At 38.7% G+C, this 21688-nt stretch overlaps 1 protein-coding gene and 2 non-coding genes across 3 annotated transcripts in view; 2 read left to right on the top strand and 1 right to left on the bottom strand.

Moving 5' to 3' along the window:
- The window catches only part of LOC140230713 (chromodomain-helicase-DNA-binding protein 1-like), a 72082-nt gene extending 55287 nt beyond the window's left edge, over positions 1–16795 (bottom strand). The window contains exons 1-9 of the mRNA XM_072310852.1: positions 16764–16795; positions 15775–15893; positions 12551–13019; positions 7731–7811; positions 5325–5413; positions 3416–3534; positions 2328–2469; positions 1718–1848; positions 682–907 (exon numbers count right to left, since the gene is read on the bottom strand). Coding sequence (XP_072166953.1) covers positions 682–907; positions 1718–1848; positions 2328–2469; positions 3416–3534; positions 5325–5413; positions 7731–7811; positions 12551–13019; positions 15775–15812 — 1295 coding nt within the window. The 5' untranslated portion in view covers positions 15813–15893; positions 16764–16795. The remainder of the gene's footprint in view (positions 1–681; positions 908–1717; positions 1849–2327; positions 2470–3415; positions 3535–5324; positions 5414–7730; positions 7812–12550; positions 13020–15774; positions 15894–16763) is intronic.
- A 170-nt stretch (positions 16796–16965) lies between these two features.
- Trnav-cac (transfer RNA valine (anticodon CAC)) lies at positions 16966–17038 on the top strand. The gene has a single exon. It is a non-coding gene; the product is annotated as a tRNA-Val (tRNA).
- A 4271-nt stretch (positions 17039–21309) lies between these two features.
- On the top strand, positions 21310–21382 carry Trnav-aac (transfer RNA valine (anticodon AAC)). The gene has a single exon. It is a non-coding gene; the product is annotated as a tRNA-Val (tRNA).
- The last annotated feature ends 306 nt before the right edge of the window (positions 21383–21688 follow it).

Here is a 21688-nt window from a genome sequence, read left to right as displayed (position 1 = left end):
TATAACAAAGTACTCGGGACCGGCAGTTTTCTTTCGTTGTATCGAAATTTCATTATAACCGAACAAATAAACAATAAAAATACATAGAGTGGATAATGTTTCAGCCCGAATATTTACTTTGTTGTTATTGGAATTTTGTTATAACTGTGTTCGTTATAATGGGAGTGCACTGTACTAGTATTTCTATTAGACGATTAAAATGCATTGAAATGAGATGAAATGAATTAAATTGAATAACATTTTAGCTGCCAATGCAGACTACACTTCAGTGTTTTGAACTTCCAATTGAATGCTTTACCAATAGCAGTAAATGTATTCCCCATCTTCACTTTGGCTGTAGAAGATTTATCATGATAATACCCTTTCACAAACCTCTGTCTTAGACTGAAAGAGGGTTTTGACAAGAGTGCAGAAACTCACTTGGGCAACATTCATGTTGCACATTAAGAAGAAGCTGCCAACACTGGTTAAAACATTTCATGTAAATGTAATTACCAATGTTCCGAAAAAAGTTAAATATGCCATCTTTGTAAACCTAACCATGGTGTGAAAATTGATGGCACACACTAGGATTACAGAGTGTCAGTACATGTACATCCCGGTGTTAACATACAAGCTGCAGGAACATGTAACGATACACGAAAGGCATAAAGCAAAATGCCTGGAACCACGCCCTCTCACCACTGCTCAATCTCGTCCTCCCTCTGCATGAAGTTCTCCAGCTTCTTCATCCCCCGGACCTTCTGCTGCCTCAGGCCCGCCTCCGACTCCCATGTGTTGTGGATGTGCGCCCACGACTTCCACTTGATCAGGTAGTGCTTCTCAGTCTCTTCAGTCTCGGGGTCCACGTCGGCGTTGGGGTCCCCGTCCTGCTCGATGGCGTACACGGTCGTGAAGCCTCCCGTCTCTGACGGCGCGAGTGAGAGAGAGAAGTACAAGGTGTAGAGACGAGTTTACAGAGGGGACCCAAAACAAGGGGTGGGGTGGAGAGAGTGAGGTTTACTTTTGCAGCTGTTATCCGGAATATAAGTATCCTGTTACAGCTCTTCACTAACATTAACCATTCAAACACTTGCATTTAATTGTAGCTTTCAACTATATCCACATATCCAATTCCACTGCTGTGCCCACATTAATGTTGTTAACCCCTATATATGCACACATTCAGGATGCTGCTGCTGCATCACGTTTCAAATTGAAGGTTTACAACCACTCAACGTACCCCTTTTTTCTCATGCCTTGTGAGTTGTTACAGCTGACAGGATCAAGAAAGTTTTTGACATGCTACAATGCCACTCTCTCGCGAGTGCCGTAAGACAACGTTTATCAAAACTAACTTAGTAGAACTGCTTTTCAGGACCACACTCACACCGAAGAAAGAATGTACATGGTGTACCTTGACACTATCCACCACTGTGCAACACCAACCCCCGATACTTTGACACTCAAGAACTATCCCTTCAAGCTACTGTATAGGCTGTTATTTTCGCGAGGGTTTAATTTTCGTGAATTTTGCGAATCACAGTCACCAGGAATTTAACAACACACGAAAATGTCACCATACACTAAGGTAACAGTGTGCTTACGACGGCCTCTGTGTCAATTCGCGAAAACAACATCTCGCAAAAATGTCTGTGACCTTCTCACTCGCGAAAATATCTGTATGCGAAAATAACAGTGTATACAGTAGTACTTGTAAGCATGCACGCAAACTTACTGCCGACTCGGCCCAGTTTCTGGCAGAGAACCTTCTCGATCATCTCGCTGTTGTCGTCCACCATTTCCTGACCGGGGCCCGCCTCGATGATTTCGTCAGAGTCCGTGGCCTGGTCGCTGTCTTCTTTGTAGCTGTGATGGCAAGCATTTGGATATGATAGGAATTCTTTAAAACTACATAAAACATGTAAGGATGCCAAGACCTATTTCTTCATCGAATGTTAGCAAACCCTACTTTTCATTACATGCAAGTACCATACTCTGAGACACACAGTTCTGGTAATATACAAGTAGTTTCAAACACATCACAGGAATCTTTCTCGTGGAACATTTTCATGTGAGCATCTCCAAACCACATAACATTAATTGTGATACAATCATCAAAGTGAAAACATTTAGCTTGACCTCATCTCTTGAGTAAGTTTACATCTGCAAAAATGCAACAAATTCATTGGGTGTGCACATTCAAGGAGCGACTATCAAACTGCACCCATGCAAATAGACATGTATGAAGCTCCGAGGTGGAAACGCTGACCCTACAATTCAACATTTCTACAACTTCCTTATTTTGCGTTCAAACATTACAACCTGAAGCATCAAGCTCAGCCCACCTAATGCCAGCTGTCGCTTTACGAGTTGACGCCGATCTCTTGATGTCATCGCTGTCGGTCTCATCCTCACTAGAGAGACTCCTTTGCTTGCGTTTCCCGCTGCCACCTCGGCCACCCTTCTTGCTCGTGGAATTTTGCTTGGCTGTCGGTGGACACACACAAGAGGAATACATTTTTGAAATATCAAATTGTGGCTACATCACCTCTATTCTCTGCTTGATTAGGTTTATACTGCCCCTGGCTCTTTTAGCTTATATTAGAAATTAATAGAATTCTTAACAGGGTCATAAGGATCGTAATTGAACGATGTGCTGTGAGCTGTCACAGGACCAATCCATCATTTTATGTGAAGGCCCAAATTTACTGTTCATTGGACATAAGTACATTGATGACTGGTATTAACAACTGCTCTTCTGCGCTCAGCTGCATTGCATATTGCAATGTTTATGCATGCGATTTAGTTAGCTTGGACACGGTGCAGGCCTGGGAATCTTGCAAATATGGATGCAGTGGAATCTAAACCCGACACCATTTCATAGCAAATACAGCACATTACTCAGATTGGTGTTTGTAAAATTATCCGGCCTCTGAAACTTCTCATCTCTCTGACTGTTCCACAGTTACTATTGGATAGAAAATTCTTAGTAATGCAATGTGTAATGTGCATTATTAAAATATCATGGCCTTGATGAAAGAGCATGTCACTTGAGTCCAGATTTGGAGCAGTGTGCAGCTTCAAAAAGGAGGTAAGGCTTTGTTCAATGATTCAGTGTTGTGAGTCAGACAGCGAGTTCATAGATTCCGCGAGTTCAAAAGATTTAATTACGTGTGAACGCAGCCAAAATAAAATCAATGTACATGTATATAACTCAGCTGGATAGAACTTCTTCAGTATTTGTCTCATTTAGTATGCAAGTCATCAATGCTCTTGTGACTCTGGTCCGTCCCCAGTGCCCAAGAAATATCAGTCTTTCCCTGGAAAAGTACTCATCTCCGACAAACAATGTTCACTAATAATGCAAGAGAACAACTATGAAATTTCCACAACAATGCTCAGCCCGGTGAGACTCAATTCATTCAATATTCACCCATTTTCTTGGCAGGCTTCTTCCTCCTGGCAACCTTCTTGGTGGTGGGCTCAAAATCAGACTCTTCGCTGTCATTCTCCTCTGACGTTTCACTCAGCCTGCTGGCTCTGGATGTGTTACTGGTTTCAAGATGAAGGGACAATGGCAAAGTGTAGATGTTGTTTCAATGCAGTCAGTAGGATATTAAAGGGATGATACAGTTTCGGTTGAGATGGGCTTGAGGTTTCCAACATTTCTTGATCATTTTTTTGAGATAATGAGCAACCTCTTATGAAATATGAAAGAGCATATAATTCTAAGAGGAGTTCAAATTTTACTTGGTGAAAATCGGTTTTGAAATGGCAGAGATATCCGAACAAAGCAATACTGCATAATAGAAGGAGGGACCCACCTTTTATTAAGATTGCTTTGTTTTACTTTGTTTTGGAATATCTCAGCTACTTCAAAACCGATTTTCATCAAATTAAGTTTGAATTCCTCTTAGAATTGTATGCCTTTCAACATTTCACGAAATGGTTTCCAAGTATCTCGCAAAAAGTTAAAAGCTAAATTCTCACCTCAACCAATACTATACCATCCCTTTAAACCTGAAATATCCCCCCCCCCCCCCCCCCCCCCCCCGGACAATGAGAAAAATAAACACTCTTACACCTTTGGAAAAAAACAACTATCACAACTCATAGGCATACCAAAAAAAAAAAAAAAATCCAATTTCAGTTTCATAGCCCCAGTATGGAATCATACCCTGGTAAAGTAACAGTGGTAGGGAAATGGCTAAAACAAATTGAATGCAGCATGCAATCAACTGGAATGCCAGTGCCTTTGTATTTACTCTCTATATTTTGCTACACATATAGCTCTTCGTTCACACTAGAAATCAAGTTGTTTGACTTTGACCACTACCAAATGAAATCCGATCCTCTTCACACAATGAAATTGTTTCCCAACTATTTTTATCCATCGCACCTAATTACATTATCACTGGAATTTCCCAGCCGCTGTACTGAAGTGAAAGTGACATTTCAAGCCGAAATTTGAAAGTGCATTCACCTCGATCTTTTTTGCCTTTCACCAGCATTACTTCATATAAATACACAAATCATTCCTGTAACGATATACATTTGTATCATCACCAGTAGACACTCCGAGAGCTGTGGCCATAAAATGACACATTTTTTTAGTAAAAGTACAATGACCTCTGCACATCGACCATTGCAGACTTTGCAAGAAATTCTAATCTGTGCATTGACATCACATGTGGCATCCATGGGTCACATTTGATAAGAATGTACATATAATGTACCTCATTCACCAGAAGGTTTGTTTTCTATTAAAGGACAAGTTTACCTTCATAAACATGATTATTGAGAGAATGCAGCAATATTAGTAGAACACATAGGTGAAAGTTTGAGGAAAGTTGGACAATCCGTTCAAAAGTTATGAATTTTGGAAGCTTCAGTTCCGCGATCGCTGGATGTGAAGACTACTAGAGCTTGTGATGTCATATGCGTACAACCATATAAAGAAACTATAAAGAAAATTCAACATATTTTCACTTTTCTCGCATAATAGAAGAGCACATGACTTGCCTCTTTCAGAAGGCAGGGGGAGTAATATTACCCTTAACATATATCTGTTACAAGTTCAGGGAATGTGTACTTTTTTCAAAAAATGAAATTTTGTGGAATTCTCTTTATATTTTCCTTATATCGTTGTGCGCATGTGACATCATCAACTGCAGTAGTCTTCTCATCCAGCAGTGACTGCACAGAAACTTTAAAAATTCATAACTTTTGAACGGATTGTCCAATTTTCCTCAAACTTTCACTGATAAGTTCCACTTATATTGCTGCATTATCTCAATCCACGAAGGTGAACTTGTCCTTTAAAGATCAGGTTGACATTGTACCTCTTTCTTGGTCTGCCCTTGCCTCTGCTGGATGTACTTGCGCTCCTCCTTCTCTTGGCAGGTGCTTCATCTTCCTCCTCCTCCGGTTGCTGCCAAACAATCAAAATCACTTTCACTCGAAACTATTTTTCCCCCCTTGTTCAAGTCTTCACTATGGTGTGATGTGTCTAGACCATTACTTGGCAAACCACAAACCAGGATAGTAGGTCCTTTCATCAACTTTTGAAAAGGACTCCCTCAAATATTCAAGCATGTGCTCATATGCAATGAACACTGACTGGACATACATGTATGCATGATGAAGGCTATGTTCGGTGGTTTTGCAAGACTAAAGTCTCAAATTGCACATTTTCCAGAAACCCTGATGATAGAAAAGCATTTCAAATGGCCACCTTGAGATTCTTGAACAAATGCTTCAATCTAAACAGTGCAAGTGATCTTGAATCACAGTAGATATGAAACAACCTCACCTCATATGATTTTATGGTATTTTCAGCGTTCTTTTTCCCCCAAAAAGAAGTGCGGCAGAAGGAATGCTGGTGACTAATTCTGCTGTGCTGAAAGTTATACCTGCCATCACTCACTTCTTTATCATTTAACAGGAGGATAAATGCAGAGAGTGACTAGAAAACCAAGACACATCTATACACTACCAAATTGCAGCTCGAAGCCCAAAACCACCCACACTATACATTACACCCATGCAAATAGGTACTGGGATCCATCACTTGTATGCAAAGATGATACAATTTCAAAATGACATGAACTCATCAAAACATCACTGATGATTCAGTTGAAAAATTACACGTAAGGCGTAATCAGTTACCAAAACACAAAAGTAGATTCCACTAACAATCGGTGTGAAGACAAATGCTGGTAGGCAATTTAAAAAATATACTGTTTACGCCATATATTAAGCGAACATCATCTACCAGTAAGTTTTCACAAATCGGGACTTCCCGACAATTTCGCGAGTGGTTAAATTCGATACAGTACAGAATTGAACTAGAAATGTCGCTACGGCGACTGGTGTATGCCTCCGCCATAATGCATGGTTCTCCTAATAGGTCTATAGTACAATGTCTTGACAATGTGTGATGACAGTTTCACACAATTGGCAAAATATTAAAATGACAGGTTTGCCACAAATGTGCTGAATGTTCACTTTCGTAGAACTAGGTTCAATTGGATGAATGATTAAAATGTCAGAGTGCAGGTATTTGGGGGAACTGATGATTTTTACTTGACTTTTGACCCTTTTATAAGTTAAATGCATTGAGTAATTTTCAAGGTATTGAGAAAAAGTATAATTTCAGTATCAAATGGTAAAATAGTATTATCTAAACCTGGCCTTTGACCTTTGACCTCACAGTTCCATAGAGAATCACTGTTAGGTAGAACATGCATAAATATGTAAGTTTCATGATAATACCTTGAGTTACTTTTGAGATATGGAGGAAGAAGTGCAATTTAGCACTTTCACTTGACCTTTGACCTTTTGACCTTTGACCTTTTGGCAAGAAACTTCCCACAGAATATATATTGGGTTATACATGCATACATCAAGTTTTAAAAAAAATCCTTCAGGCATTGCATAAATATAAGGAAAGTAGTGATATTTTGAGGAGTTGACCTTGACCTTTGACCCCTGACCGTTGACCCATGACCCCCAACTTCCCTAGATAATCACTGCCCATCAGTACATGCATATATACTAAGTTCCATGAAGATACCTTGAACCATTTGCGAGATATGGAGAAAAACATGAAATTTCAACCTTTTTTTCACAAAATAACCTGACGTTTGACCTTTGACCCCGTGACCCTAAAATCCAAACAAAGTATCATCCCCCCAGGATATACCCTCATACCAAGTTTGATGCAAGACCACCACACGGTTCTTGAGATATCGACAAAAACAAAACGGGACGGACGTACGGACGGACGACCCGAAAACATAAATACCTCCGGCCACTTCGTTGGCGGAGGCATAAAAATGCATGCGTATATGTCGTATTCATGTCGGAATCAGAGTTAATGTTTTCATGTGATTTTAAACTCACGAACAGTACCCGATTCGCAAAATTCACGAAAATAAAAACCTTGCGAAATATTCGGCATATACAGTACACTTAAACGTACATGTATACTGTAATCATGACAGCACACCATAAACATTGTAATGTCCTCCCATGAGCAGAACAGTCTGAGATGTAAAAGCACTCCCGTAGAAAAGCATGTTGGTGTACAAGTTGTAGCTTACAGCAAACAGTACTATAACAAATTGGTCATATTTTGAGTGCAAATAACAGGCCAAGTCTGATAAATATACAATAACCGGGCTAAAAATGTAATAGCAAATACATTCAGTGTATCACACGAGTATGTAAGTAAGAAAGAAGATTACCTTGACTTGGAATCTTTCAACCTCTTTCCTAGACCTGGCTGAACGTCGCACACCATAGATATCAGGAAATTCTTCCCACATCTGTTTATTGGAAAAATAAAGAAAATCAATACCTGTGTAATATTTATAGTGAAGATAAAGACATGTCTGCGTGGTCTGGTTCTTCTGTGATTTCTTTTGTGTATGCTTATATGCACGTCGATGTGCATAAAAATGGCTAGATAATGATTAAAATTTTCAGAAACTTTAAATGCTAGAATGTGAAAATGTACAATGTAGGGCCAAAATACTCTAAAAGCAGTCACTGGGTCTGTTTATGGCAAAAAAGAAGCAACCCTACAACAAACAAGAGACCCGCGGGTCTAGCGCTCACCTGAGTATCGCAAGTTCACCCTTCATGCAGTCACTAATCTAAATTATTCACAGCTCTACTAAAATTTGACCAGGCATTCTCAAGTAGAAGATGAAAATGTACAATAAAAAAAAAAAGGGCCCAAATTTTTTAAGATTCCTTAATTTGGGGAGATTGGGGCCCCCTGGGTGGGGCATGGTGCCCATTTTGATAAATTGAGATCCTGACCCCCTAGGGATTCTACCTGCCAAGTTTGACGAAAATCCATCATGAGGTTTTCAGGAAGAAGATGAAAATGTACAATTCAGGCCTCCATTTGGACCTTCCCACCCCCCCCCCCCCCAAGAGGGGCACCCCTGGATCTGCTATGAACAAACTTGAAACTACAGTCATTAATGTACTCACTCATAGTATTATCTAAGCTCTATAACTTCTGATTCTAGAGAAAAATTTTAAAGATTCCTTCATTTTAGGGGGTTTGGGCCCCCCTGAGGGCCCCCTGGGTGGGGCATGGTGCCCATTTTAACAAATTGAGATCCTAACCCCCTAGGGATGCTACCTGCCAAGTTTGGTGAAAATGGGTCAAGGGGTTCTCAAGAAGAAGATGAAAATGTACAATTTAGGCCCCATTAGGACCCCTCCCCACCCCCCTCCCCTGGGTCCCAAGGGGGGCACCCCTGATTCTGCCATGAACAAACTTGAAACTACAGTCATCAATGTACTAACTCATAGTTTTAACTTAGCTCTATCACTTCTGGTTCTAGAGAAGAAGATTTTTACAGATTCCTTAATTTTTTTTTTTTGGGGGGGGGGGGGTTTGGGCCCCCCCCCCCCTGGGGGCCCCCTGGGTGGGGCATGGTCCCCATTTTAACAAATTGAGTTCTTAACCCCCTAGGGATGCTACCTGCCAAGTTTGATGATAATCGGTCTTGGGGTTTTCAAGAAGAAGATGAAAATGTAAAAAGTTTACGCACGACGCACAATGCACGGCGCACGACGCACGACGGACGAAGGGCGATCACAATAGCTCACTTGAGCCTTTGGCTCAGGTGAGCTAAAAATGCAAAGAAGTTCTCTTAGTTCTAAAGTATTAATGAAGAAAAATAAGGCAAATGCCAAGAAATGTCTCATATGTAAATCGCAAATTGTGTAAGGATTAGTACGAATTTGCATGCAGGGGAATGGAATAAAGATCTGAAAATCAAGCAGAAGAATAGTTTAATGTCAGGTACGATGTAGTGCAAAGGTCATCAAAGGCTCATGAAGTTTAAATACTGTGTTGTACATGTACTGTACTTCACTGTAGTAACAAAGGTATGTGTACACATTTCATGGTCAAAGCTCAAAGCTATAAAGGTTATTAAGAGTACAACCCAAGACTGTAGTACAGGTACTAGTAGAGAGTTTAAGTTTATTAACCTTTGACCTTGCCAGGCTTCACCAATATGTGAACATAACCTCACGGGCATTTTCAGATAATAACTGTGGTGAGAGTTTTGTGGTCATACATTGTAGCTCACAGCTGTGGGAAGTTACTAAGAGTACACTGTAGTGTATACCCCTATATTGTGAGTATAGTGCTCATCAAGGAAAGTTCATTGACCTTTTGACCTTTGCCCTTGTCGGACTTCACCCATAATCAAAATTGACCAGCACCCATGGGTAATGTACCTGTGGTGCAAGTTTTATGGCCAGAGCTTAAAGTTGTGGACAGTCTGAGTACATCACAATACTGTGAGCTTGCTTTATGGACAGCTCATGAACGTTTGACCTTTGACCTTGTCCGACTTCACCAATTTTCAAATTTGACTACCTTCTTTAGATCAATGTACCTGTGGTGTGAATTTTGTGTTCATAGCTGTCAGAGCTGTGGAGAGCTATCAAGAGTACACTACATGTATGTACAACAAAAAGAATATAGTGCTTATCGGGAAAAGTTCATTGACCTTTTGACCTTTGACCTTGATGGACTTGACCAATATTTAAACTTTTACAACATCTCTAGGTGATGTACCTGTGGCATGAATTTGGTGGTCTTAGCTACATGTAAATGCTCTTGAAAGTTATGGAGTACACATTGTACACCACAATACAACAAATTCAGCGACTCCTCACATAAAATTCATTGACCATTTGACTTTTGACTTTGTTGGACATCACCAAAATTCAAACTTGACCAACATCTTTAAGTGATATACCTGTGGTGTGAGTTTCATGATCATAGCTCAAAGCTGTGCGAAGTTGAGAGTGTACCACAATACTACGGGGGTTACAGTGACATTTACATTGTATATCAGGGAAATTTCATTGACCTTTTGACCTACATGTATGAAGTTGTTGGACTTCATCCATATTGAAACTTGATCTGCATTTTTAGGTTATGTACCTGTGGTGTGAGTTTGGTGGTCAAAGCTCAAAGCTGTGGAAAGTTATTGAGAGTACACCAGATAAGTGATGATGCAGTCAACACTGCACTGGAATAGTTAAAGCCTACACGGTACATGTACACATGTACAATGCACATAAATTGTATACTGAACAATGTATTGTCTCGCTTCAGCTACATGTATGCAGGCAAGACAAAAATGGGTACATGTACAGTGTACTAACGCTAATCACTACATGCACAATAAGTATATCTGCCATACAACATGGCCCTTCATTAACATTTTGATGAAGCTCCATGAATTAACCCATGGACCCGAAATTGATCTTTACCTCTCCGCTCTGTACTAGGAAATATTTCCAACATTATTTCAACTCATCAAACATTAACACTAACAATCAGTATCAATGATCTCATACATATTAATGGATTTTGTAGCCAGATGATAACTCATTTAGCCAAATTGTGGTGACCTTCGGCACTAATCTTTGATCTTTCTTCTTGTATTTATATTGTCAGTTGAATTCTATCCTTCTTAATACCACATTTAATATTACCACTGGAAATTCTTAATTGAAGCTATGGCTCAAGAATGACATTCAACACCATACAGTAGTACATTGATGTTTGACCTTGAGCTTTTTACGATCATGCAGATACATGTAATTGTCAGTTTAATTCTACAAATTTATAACATCACTGGGCAATCCGAGTTAAATAGTTAATGACTGGAAATGACCACAATTCCCAAAGTACAATGACCTTTGACCCTTTACTCCCGGGCACTGTACTTTCAAGCAAATACTGTACTCATCTACTAACATGGGTATCTGTCTGTACCAAATTATTTTACCAATGGACACTCCTATACAAATCACAGCTGGAAAACACCATTTGCAGCAAAAGTTTAGTGACCTTTGACCTCCGTGGCTTTTGCCCCAATTCTTATCAGCACATCCACAATTCATGTAGCATTCCTGGGCCAGGTACTGTACTAAGAAATTGATGAAGCTGTTTTCTCACATCACAGTAACAAGATGTGGTAGAGATGGAAAATCCAAATACCTCCTGCACAATGTAGGATGGAGACAGAACTAGAGCCAATTTGACTGCAGGCGAGCAGTCAGCTGTGATTGACTGCTTCTGCCTTCATACGTAGGATCTTGTATTATTCTGCCCCTGGAGATATATGGCTCATTTCATTTCCATGAAGTTCACTGGTTTTAACCAGTGCCCTTGGAATATTAACCTTTGAAAAGGAAGACTACTAAAATATCCATACTTGCACAGTCACCAAATGCAGGAATAGTAGTGGAACAGTCAGAATGTTTGATAGAAATCACACAATTCATAACAAAGTTCTGAATTTGTAAAAGTGAGTTTTTGTTGATTCCAAATGCTTCCCTGAAGGTTATGCTCCAGAACTACCATGCAGTATGTTGAAGGACAGAATGTATGAAAACACCGCATGAATGTTGAACAAATTTTCTTGACTTGTTACGGATATCTTTCAAGACAGATTATTTCCCTGCCTCCAAGAGGAGCTAGATTATGTGCTCTTTCAATGCCCTGTCAATTATTACATACAACTGCATGAATTTCAAGCAGCAGGTAGAACACATACTGCACATCTGTTAAGACAATCAAATATTGGCAACAGAACATAGAAGAAACGCAGTCAGCAACTACAAGTTTTTAACAAAATACTAACACATAAGGAAATAAATAAATCAATAGAATTATGAACAATATTTGTATGTATTCAAGTAAAAAGAAATTAAAGCATATTACACAGGAAAAAAACAAACAAACAAATAAACAAGATTGCCAATCTGATCTTTAGGGGCAAAAGTCCTATTAGTAAGGGTCAAACAAGTGCACAATCTTGTCTAGAATTTCGCAAAGATTTCAGATCTTAAAATTACAACCAACATCAGGTAAGGGAGGGGTCAATGAAAAAAAAAAAGAAATAGATAGTGACAATGCAGTCATATTTGCCACAAGTCCAAATAACTAACACACTATTCATCACTGCACTTGTGTACTACAGTATATCAGCATCATTTCTTGAGAGTAACTTACCATTTTCATTTCTTCCATGCTATCCTTGCGGCTGAGACGGCGTCCACCTCCGGGGCGGTCCTCCTCAGATTCATCTTTGTCATCCTCCTCGTCATTACTCCCATCCTCTTCCCCATCAGCATCATCTTCCTCTTCCTCCTCCTCCTCCTCCGCCTCCTCCTCTTCCTCTTCTTCATCGTCCTGCTCATTGTCCTCCTCCTCTTCTTCCTCTTCCTCCTCATCATCATCATCCCCATTGGCTTCTTCTTCCTCCTCTTCCTCCTGTTCTTCCTGCTCTTCGTCCTCATCTCCTTCTTCCGCATCTTCCTCTTCCTCCTCCTCCTCCATATTGTTATCTGATCCTGATGCAGAATGAGCTTCTGAGTGACTTGCGGCTTCTACTTCACTGTGTTCCTCTGATTCTGAGGCAGAGCCAGAGTGATTAACTTCATCACTGCTCTCTTGTTGTGGTGACACATTTTCATCAGCACTGTACAATTAAAAAAAAAAAAAAAAGAGTTGGAATACATCAGCCAATTAGAATATAAAGCAAGGTGAACATAAATGGTGGAACAATATGAATAAAAATACTGAAAGAAATGAAGTAACACATCATGTGATAATGAAATAAAAAAAAAAGATTAATCGGACAATAGGAGCTTTATCAATCTAACTGTACAATGCTACATGGACAACATTGGTATTACTATTCAGTACAAATACAACATAATCAAACACTTTATTCAAACATTTGCACTTCAGCTAAGGCATTCAACACATTCTATTACTACCATGCATACAATACATTGCATGCTGAAATCCTTGTGTGGATTACTTTTGCTATAGCATTTGAATATGTCCTAATCTGAATGTTGTTACATTAAAGGGACTGTACAGTTCTGGTTGAGGTGAGGATTTATCTTTTAATGTTTTGCAAGATATTTAGAAACCACTCTATGAGATGCCAAAGAGCATACAATTCTAAGGGGAATCAAAAGTTTATTTGATGAAAATCGGTTTTGAAATGACTGAGATATCCAAAAACAAGGTGAAACAAAGAGATCCTGATAAAAGGCGTGGCCTGTCGCCTTTTATTATTATCGCTTTTTTGATATCTCAGCCATTTGAAAACCAATTTTCATCAAATAAATATTGAATTCTTCTTAAAGGCGCATAGTCCTGGTAGTGTAGAGGGCGCTGTTGATGATACTGCCGATCACCGTTAGCATTGATACGAAGATTGCCGAAGTTGAGCTGTCATCAAGAGTAAAGCGTGTAGGTGTTGCTAAGTAACGTTGCCTTCATTGTCTTCTCTGCGCATCACGCAGTCTGCAGTAATGCAAGGGTGCGAGCATATGTCCTTCTTATTATGACATCACAAAAAAAGTTTGCTAAAGCTGTCATCCCCCTCAGCCGAATGATAGGCCGAACTGTGATCGGACCACTGACTACAGTGGATCAGACTTCTTCGGACTTGGGGAAATGGGTCACATCGTAAGCGCTAAAGAGGAGTCGATAGCGCAGGTCTCTATAGGAAACTAGAGCCGTGCGCCCGCGTACGCATTTGACTCAGCCACCGGGACCATGTGCCTTTAAAATTACATGCTCTTTCATATTTCATAAGAGATTTCTCATTATCTCACTTAGGAATGTTATAAACCTGAATCCTCCCCTCAACCAGTTTAACTGTGCAGTCCCTTTAATGAAAGTTACACATGAATGATACATAGTGTACAGTTGCATACTAGTACCAAGCAAGTATACTTTGTAACTGCCTTATGGACCAACAGCTACAGTACCATAATCTTGTACATACAATTGTATGTACATTGTACGCAGTATAAATTATGTCAGCTTCATAAATTAAATAATCACCCTAAATTACACTTGATTTCTGTTATCACTAGCTGCTGAAAACAAAGACTTTCTGCTTTTGGAACTGGAAAAAAAAAAACATACGAAAGTTTATTAGCACACAGGACATGCCATAGCAATGACTTTGATACAGTAAACACAATGTCACCAATGGAATGCCATGAAATCTGATAGCATCAAAAAATGATCTTGTAGCATACAAAAACTATTAGAATATCTATAGAGAGGGCATCTACTGTATATGTCCAGAGCTCTAGAGAAATTGATACATGAAGGTGGTATCAACCAAACCCAAACAGACTTGTATAACTGCAAAGCTGAATATACTTGCCTGCCTGGAAGAAGGGCCCTATCACGAAATTTCTTCCCAAAATCCAATTTTTTGCACATGACATAATTTGACACAGTTTTGAAAGCTCTTTCATTGTTGTATGATGTGATCATCAGTTATTTTTTGAGTGTGATTTCTGAGCCTGCAAGCCTTGGTGGGGGCCCCTATGCTGGGCAGGCATCGAATTGAAGTGTTGACATAACAATTTCAGCAATAAGCAAAAATATACAATGTATCAGTCAAAACAACTTGTGGACGAATATGAACAGAAGTTTCAGTGACATACAGCTATACTTGTGCCTCGATAGAACATCCTTACAGTGTACATTGAGATGTGCAATACTGCTCAACACACTGTTCAGTATACAGCATGGCAGAATATTCCACTAATATTTGTCAAACGATTTCAAGGAAGCAAAATTTACAATTCAAAATGCACAGAAAAAGACTTTGTCATTAGGACGTTTGCCTAATAATTAGTCATAGCATATAATGTTTCAAATACTGGCAAACAGTGCAGTTGAAACAACCATGAATATCACTATATACTCTAATGATTTGAGGCTATATTCATTGTATCCAAAGATCAGTATGTGATCCACTGCCTGGCAAACAATCTGGTTTGTCCAGGGAAAAGTAATCTAGAAGAGTACACGATGCAGGCATTTCTGATGGAAATACGAGACAAATCTCGCACAATCTTGACACTTAGGCATTGTACAGTGTAGTCCAGACAAACACAATCGTTCTTATGTGAATGTTTACATGTATTTGCTATTTTTTTTTAGTTCTTTTCAAACTGGCATATTAAAAGTATTAAATTTGTCCTCTGCTTCAACAAACATCATTCCTTGGTCTGTCCTTTGTACTCACATGGGTTGTACTCTACATGAATGCAAATCTAGAGTTCTATACACACTTTTAATTCACAAAATCATTATGAAATACTTATCGCATGAAATACAGTGTTACACAGCTTGGCATCCCACAACAGACTAGAATCTAATGACAAAATACAGCATGCAAGTTTAGAATTTACCTTGAGTTGTCTTCCTCTGCTGAGGAATTGCTGTCCATTTTCCAATATAATACAGTTGAGTTGTTTTAGGAGACTTTTCAGACTTTCAATCATCAGAATTTTTTTAGCATTACTTCAGCCTGTAAAGAAAAAAGTAAAGATGGTGACCACAATGAAAAATAAATGGGGAAATATGTTGAAACTCAAGAAATTACTGAAAATTTATACACAAATCCCATACAAAAGCTAAATTAATACAATAAAACACTCTAAGACACTTAATCATGGCAAAACATGCATTCTAGTGTCAAATAAATCAATTTTCAGGGCAGATTACAACAGTCCCATGCATAAAGAACAGTGTCACATCTTGCTCAGGCTGGCGCCATGGAAAAAAATAGAGGAGATAAAAAAATATTCTCAAGATGCAAACAACAGACACTAGGCAAAACTAGTCTAAAAATAGAGAAACTAACATGGTCTGATGACATTTTCGAGAATATTGACTTGATTTTGAAGATATAAATGAAAGAATATGGAACATAGTTTTGGGACAACAGAATGATATGCCACAAATTGGTCCAGGTAAATTTACATGAAAAGTCATTTTATATGGCACTGAACGATATCTTGTAAATCACATCATATGAAATATACCTTTGACACATAACTGGGGATGAGACCTGGTGCATAGATAGTGTATTTTGGATACAATGACGTAAAACATAACAGTCAGAGATACGCCTTGATTGAAATTTCCAAGGGGCACGGTGTACAAGTCGCGTACGTGCAAATAACCAACATGATAGAACCCTCTCGCAAGCAAAAATGGCTCCCACTTCGCCAGGTCAAAACACCAGCTCATTATGCACTACGAAGAGACAAATGTGGGGTACTAAAATCAATTAAATTTGGATCGACACATATATTAAGTGGGTATTGAAACATTAAAGACAACGTAGAACAGTGATTGGGTGAAATCAGAAAAGCGGGCAAAGCAAAATATTCACCTCTTCACCGCGGATGAAGCTTCGAATGTAGTCGACGCCATGCTACATGATCCCTGTATTTTTTTCCTTTGGCCAATGACGAGTTTGGTGGAGCATTATGGGAGATGCGCCGTGAACAAAATGGTAAGTACAGAGCATAACAGTGGACGACGGTGTTAATTCAATAGAATATATATTATGAATCCGCCACCCTGGACAGGATGTTTTCGTAGTGTAGTGGTTATCACGTGCGCCTCACACGCGCAAGGTCCCCGGTTCGATCCCGGGCGAAAACAATGTTTTTTCTTTTTTCTGTTTTTATTTTCCTTCTTCTTCTTCTTCTTCAATCTTCTCCGCGGTGAATTTCTTGACTTGATTCTGATCTTTTGTAGTTTTAGTGAGAGATGGTGATGGTGGTGATGATGATGATAATGACGACTCATAGGCCTTACAGGCCTTGTAGTTATACATGTACTACTCACTATACAGAACTAAAACATTATTGTTCTATTATTTTGGGGAGGGGGGATTTCCAATTAATTTCGAAGTAACTCTCAACAACCAAGAACATTAATTCGTTTATCTTGAGTATTCTTGTGTTCATCATGTTCATTGACAGAATCTATTTCCACGAGTTACTCACTATTGCAGAAAAGTGTACGGAAATGATTATTCCTGCCGGGCCCCGATTTATCAAAAGATAAAATCGATTTTGAATTTCCTTACCACCCAGACTGCCATAGACTTACAGTTGAAATCAACAATATAATCAATTTTAACTCTTCATAAAACAGGGTCCGGGTATCCTAACCTTACCATGGGACTTTCATGAAATATTGTCGATATGACATGGGCCCATCATAAAAGATTTGTTGTTGTTGTTGTTGTTGTTGTTGTTGTTGTCATTATTATTAAACTTTGTTGATTTATGATCTAGCTGGGGGGGGGGGGGTGGCGTGGGCCTTCTCAAACAAGCTACGAGTACTTTCTGTGTCCAAACACCTCCTGGACCCGGTCGACGGTAGCCTACTGTATTACGTCACCATGAGAACTGTCACCTTCATAATCATAAGGATTGAGAGAATACAGGAATATTAGTAGAACACATCAGTGGAAGTTTGAGGAAAATTGGACAATCGATGCACACAATTTTTGTGTTGGAATCGCTGGATGAGGAGACTACTAAGGCTCGTGATGTCATGAGTACAACAGTATAAAGAAAACGTAAAGAAAATTCAACATACACTTTTTTCGCATAATAAAAGAGCACTTGACTTGCCTCTTTCTAAAGGCAATGGGAATAATATTACCCATAACATATGTCAGTAACGAGTCGAGGGAATGTGTACTTTTTTCAAAAGATTAAATTTGTGAAATTCTCTTTACATTTTCCTTATAATACTGTTGTACGCATTTGACATCATACACTATAGTAGTCTTCTCATCCAGCGGTGACTGCACAAAAACTTCAAAAATTCATAACTTTTGAACGGATTGTCCGATTTTCCTCAAACTTTCAATGATGTGTTCTACTAATATTGCTACATTCTCTCAATGTTAATGAATGAAGTGAACTTGTCCTTTAATGTCCTTCTCATATTTCGTTATGGTGCAAAGTTTAGCGGTCCTACAAACGATAATGGCATTTTGAATAATGCTATGAGAAGATAGAATAATAATTTCCTGAAAAAACAACAACTCAAAGAATGATAGCTATAGTTGAACAGAATCCCTAGAGTTAAAGGGAAATGAAGTTCGAGAAAAGCCGCACAATACAAAAACAGAGCTTGTGACGTCACGAATGTACGATAAGAAGAAAACACTAAAAACATATGCCATATCTTGGAATGAAAAGTGTAGGCCTACACATTCCCTAAACTTGTTGTAAACCGACATCATGTTGATAATACGGTACGCCTGATACTTTCCCCCTGCTTTCTAGTAGGTCAGTGCATTTTTACACAGCCTGAAATCAAGTTATGTTGAATTTTCTTTATATCGTTGTCTATGCATGACGTCACAGCGTGTAGACGTAGTCTTCTCAGCCAGCGATGGCTGCACCAAAACTGAAAAAAAAAAAATCCTAACTTTCGAAAAGATTATCTGCATTTCCCTCGAACTTCGCTGATGACAATCATTGCATGTGATGTACCGATTTTGCTACATCCCCTCAATATTCACACGTAATAGCTAGGCCCCTGGGATTCATTGATTCTAGAATCTCCTGAACTGTTCAAATCATTTCGGATTTCCAGACCCCAATGCAATGTTGAATTAGTGAGCTTTATAATTATGATTGTATTCTTCTAAATTCTACTTCCCTCAGATATACATAATAAAGACCCCTCTTTTTTTTTTTTCCAGGGAAAACATGGACGACATTGTACCGTACAGGGCCTATATGTCTAAAATCTGGACCCCATACATTTCATAAAACTTGCGATCAGTGACAAGTTGTGATAGTTGTTATAAGCTACTGAAATCCTTGTATCTGTTATTGGCCAAGAGCAAATTTTGTCACAGAAATGTGGCAGTGTCATTGAAAACAAGTTTTATGAAACGGAGGCCTGGGGGGCATTTCATGAAGGAACTTGTCGGATAAAATGTCCGACAAGTCAATTATATCCGACAAGTTCAGAGAAATCAGCCAATCAGACTAAAGAATTTCTCAAAACTTGTCGGATATAATTGACTTGTCAGATATTTCATCCGACAAGTTCCTTCATGAAATGCCCCCCTGATCGACCCCTTTCGACGCTTTTTGGACGCACCCGATCTCTATACAATACAAGGTAAGAGGGCGCTATTGGCAATCACGATCCAGTGCCGTATCTTTACGGCACTGTCACGATCATGGGAAGGGGCTTTCTCGTTGACAGTGGACGCATGTTAACTGTACAGTCACGCGCAGAACCTCGTACCCTAGGCGGAAGTGCACCATGCAAACCCTGGGATTTCGAACCGAAGAATACCACAAATTTCTGCAAAACGTGCAATATCCATTCCATTTTAAAGGGTGTGTACAGTTCTGGTTGAGGTGAGGATTTAGCTTTTAACATTTTGCGAGATATTCAGAAAACACTATATGAGATGTCAAAGAGCATGCAATTCCAAGGGGTATCAAAAGTTTATTTGATGAAAATTAAAAAAAAATAAAAAAACAAGGTGAAACAAAGAGATCCTAGTAAAAGGCGTGGCCTATTGCCTTTTATTATTATCACTTTTTTTGGATATCTCAGCCATATTTTGAAAACCAATTTTCATCAAATAAACGTTGAATCCTTCTTAAAATTACATGCTGTTTCATATTTCATAAGAGGTTTCCCATTATCTCACTTAGGAATGTTCAAAGCATGAATCCCCACCTCAACCAATACTGCACAGTCCCTTTAAGTGCAAAAAGGATTTATCAAATAACTCCTTAACCCAACCCGCATCACGATAGCAATTAGAATATCTACCTACACAGGAAAAAAAAAAAAAAAACAACAACAACAACAACAACAACTACCAAGTACACAAAAAAATCTGGCTCCTTTTACTCTTCAATACTTTCAGAGTAGTCTATATTATTGTTTTACATCTGTTTTTGCAGGTTGGTATAAGCCAGTTCGTAATTACACATTGGTACAAATGACCTTCTTTTTTTTTCTCAGTTGGTTAGGCACTTCACTCGTTTTCAGAGCGGCATAATGCATAAGCTTGCCCGACGTAACAATTTATGGAATTCATGTTCAAACAAAGAATAAGCTTGTGTTTAGAGCAGACGGTGATCAGAATATTCCATCAGTTGACAATTTAGCAGGCATCAATTTCATTGTGTTATATTGAATGCAATAACAGCATATTTCCTCTTATATTGCGAAATGCCATTCTTTCTGTCAGGTGGATGTGCTGGTAAGCACCATTTCGATAAGGATCACTTGAATAATCATCACATCACAAATGCTTATCTCAGTGAATTTACAAACCAAAATGCCTGTTTTGGTACAAATGACATTTTTCTGCAGTGCGTAAAGTGGAATTACGAACTGGCCTATTGGAACCTGACAGCGGTAAGTAGTTGCTGGTCACTATGAACCTTGTGCCAAATATTTCTCTTATTCACAGCCTTTCATTTTTAGTTCATTTGCATTTCCTTTCTCTATTCTTTTTTTTTTCTTTTATGCAAAGGCAGCGACTTCGTTGCCTGCCTTGGGACGGGCGCATTTTGGAAAAGGAGTACAGTTGGGGCATGGGGTCTGGAAAACAGACTAAGCCACCCTCGGCTCTGTCTTTTGTTGCGTGGACGATCCCTAGACTTAGAATTTCAGACACAAATAAGGACAATTGCCTTCTCTCCTTTATGTACATGCAATAAATCTTCATAATGTTCCTAAATTAGTACAAAAAATACCACTCATGAATAATGGGGAATCTAATTTTTCGTAATTACTGTAGTTGAAATAATTTGAACAACATAATTGTTCATTTCAACGTATACAATGTATGTTTGTGTAAGACTAGCAAAAGGAACGGCCTTTGATAAATAGATTATAATAATTGGATGCCCCTGTTTGAGCAAGCTGTTTTCGTAGTGTAGTGGTTATCACGTGAGTCTAACACACTCAAGGTCCCCGGTTCGATCCCGGGCGAAAACATGTGTTTTGTTTTGTTTTTGTTTTGTTTTGTTTTGTTTTTTTTTTGTTTTGTTTTTTTTTTTTTTTCTCATTCAGTTTCGTTTTTTATTTCTTTATTATTGACATGATCAATTTTCTCCTATGCATTTTTTTTCATCAGCAACATCTTTTGACAAGACAGAATTTTGTCAGAATAGAATTCTTTATATGAAAGACGTTTTATTGAGATTTAAATTAGTAACAGATAACTTATGTACTTTTTGTAATAACAGCGAAGAAACAATTATGCATATATTTTGTTCTTGTATATATTCAAACGAGATATGG

Source organism: Diadema setosum, chromosome 7 (assembly GCF_964275005.1).
Source record: "Diadema setosum chromosome 7, eeDiaSeto1, whole genome shotgun sequence".
NCBI classification, from domain to species: domain Eukaryota; kingdom Metazoa; phylum Echinodermata; class Echinoidea; order Diadematoida; family Diadematidae; genus Diadema; species Diadema setosum.
Note: the sequence above shows the minus strand (reverse complement) of the source record. Positions and strands in the feature narration are given on the sequence as shown.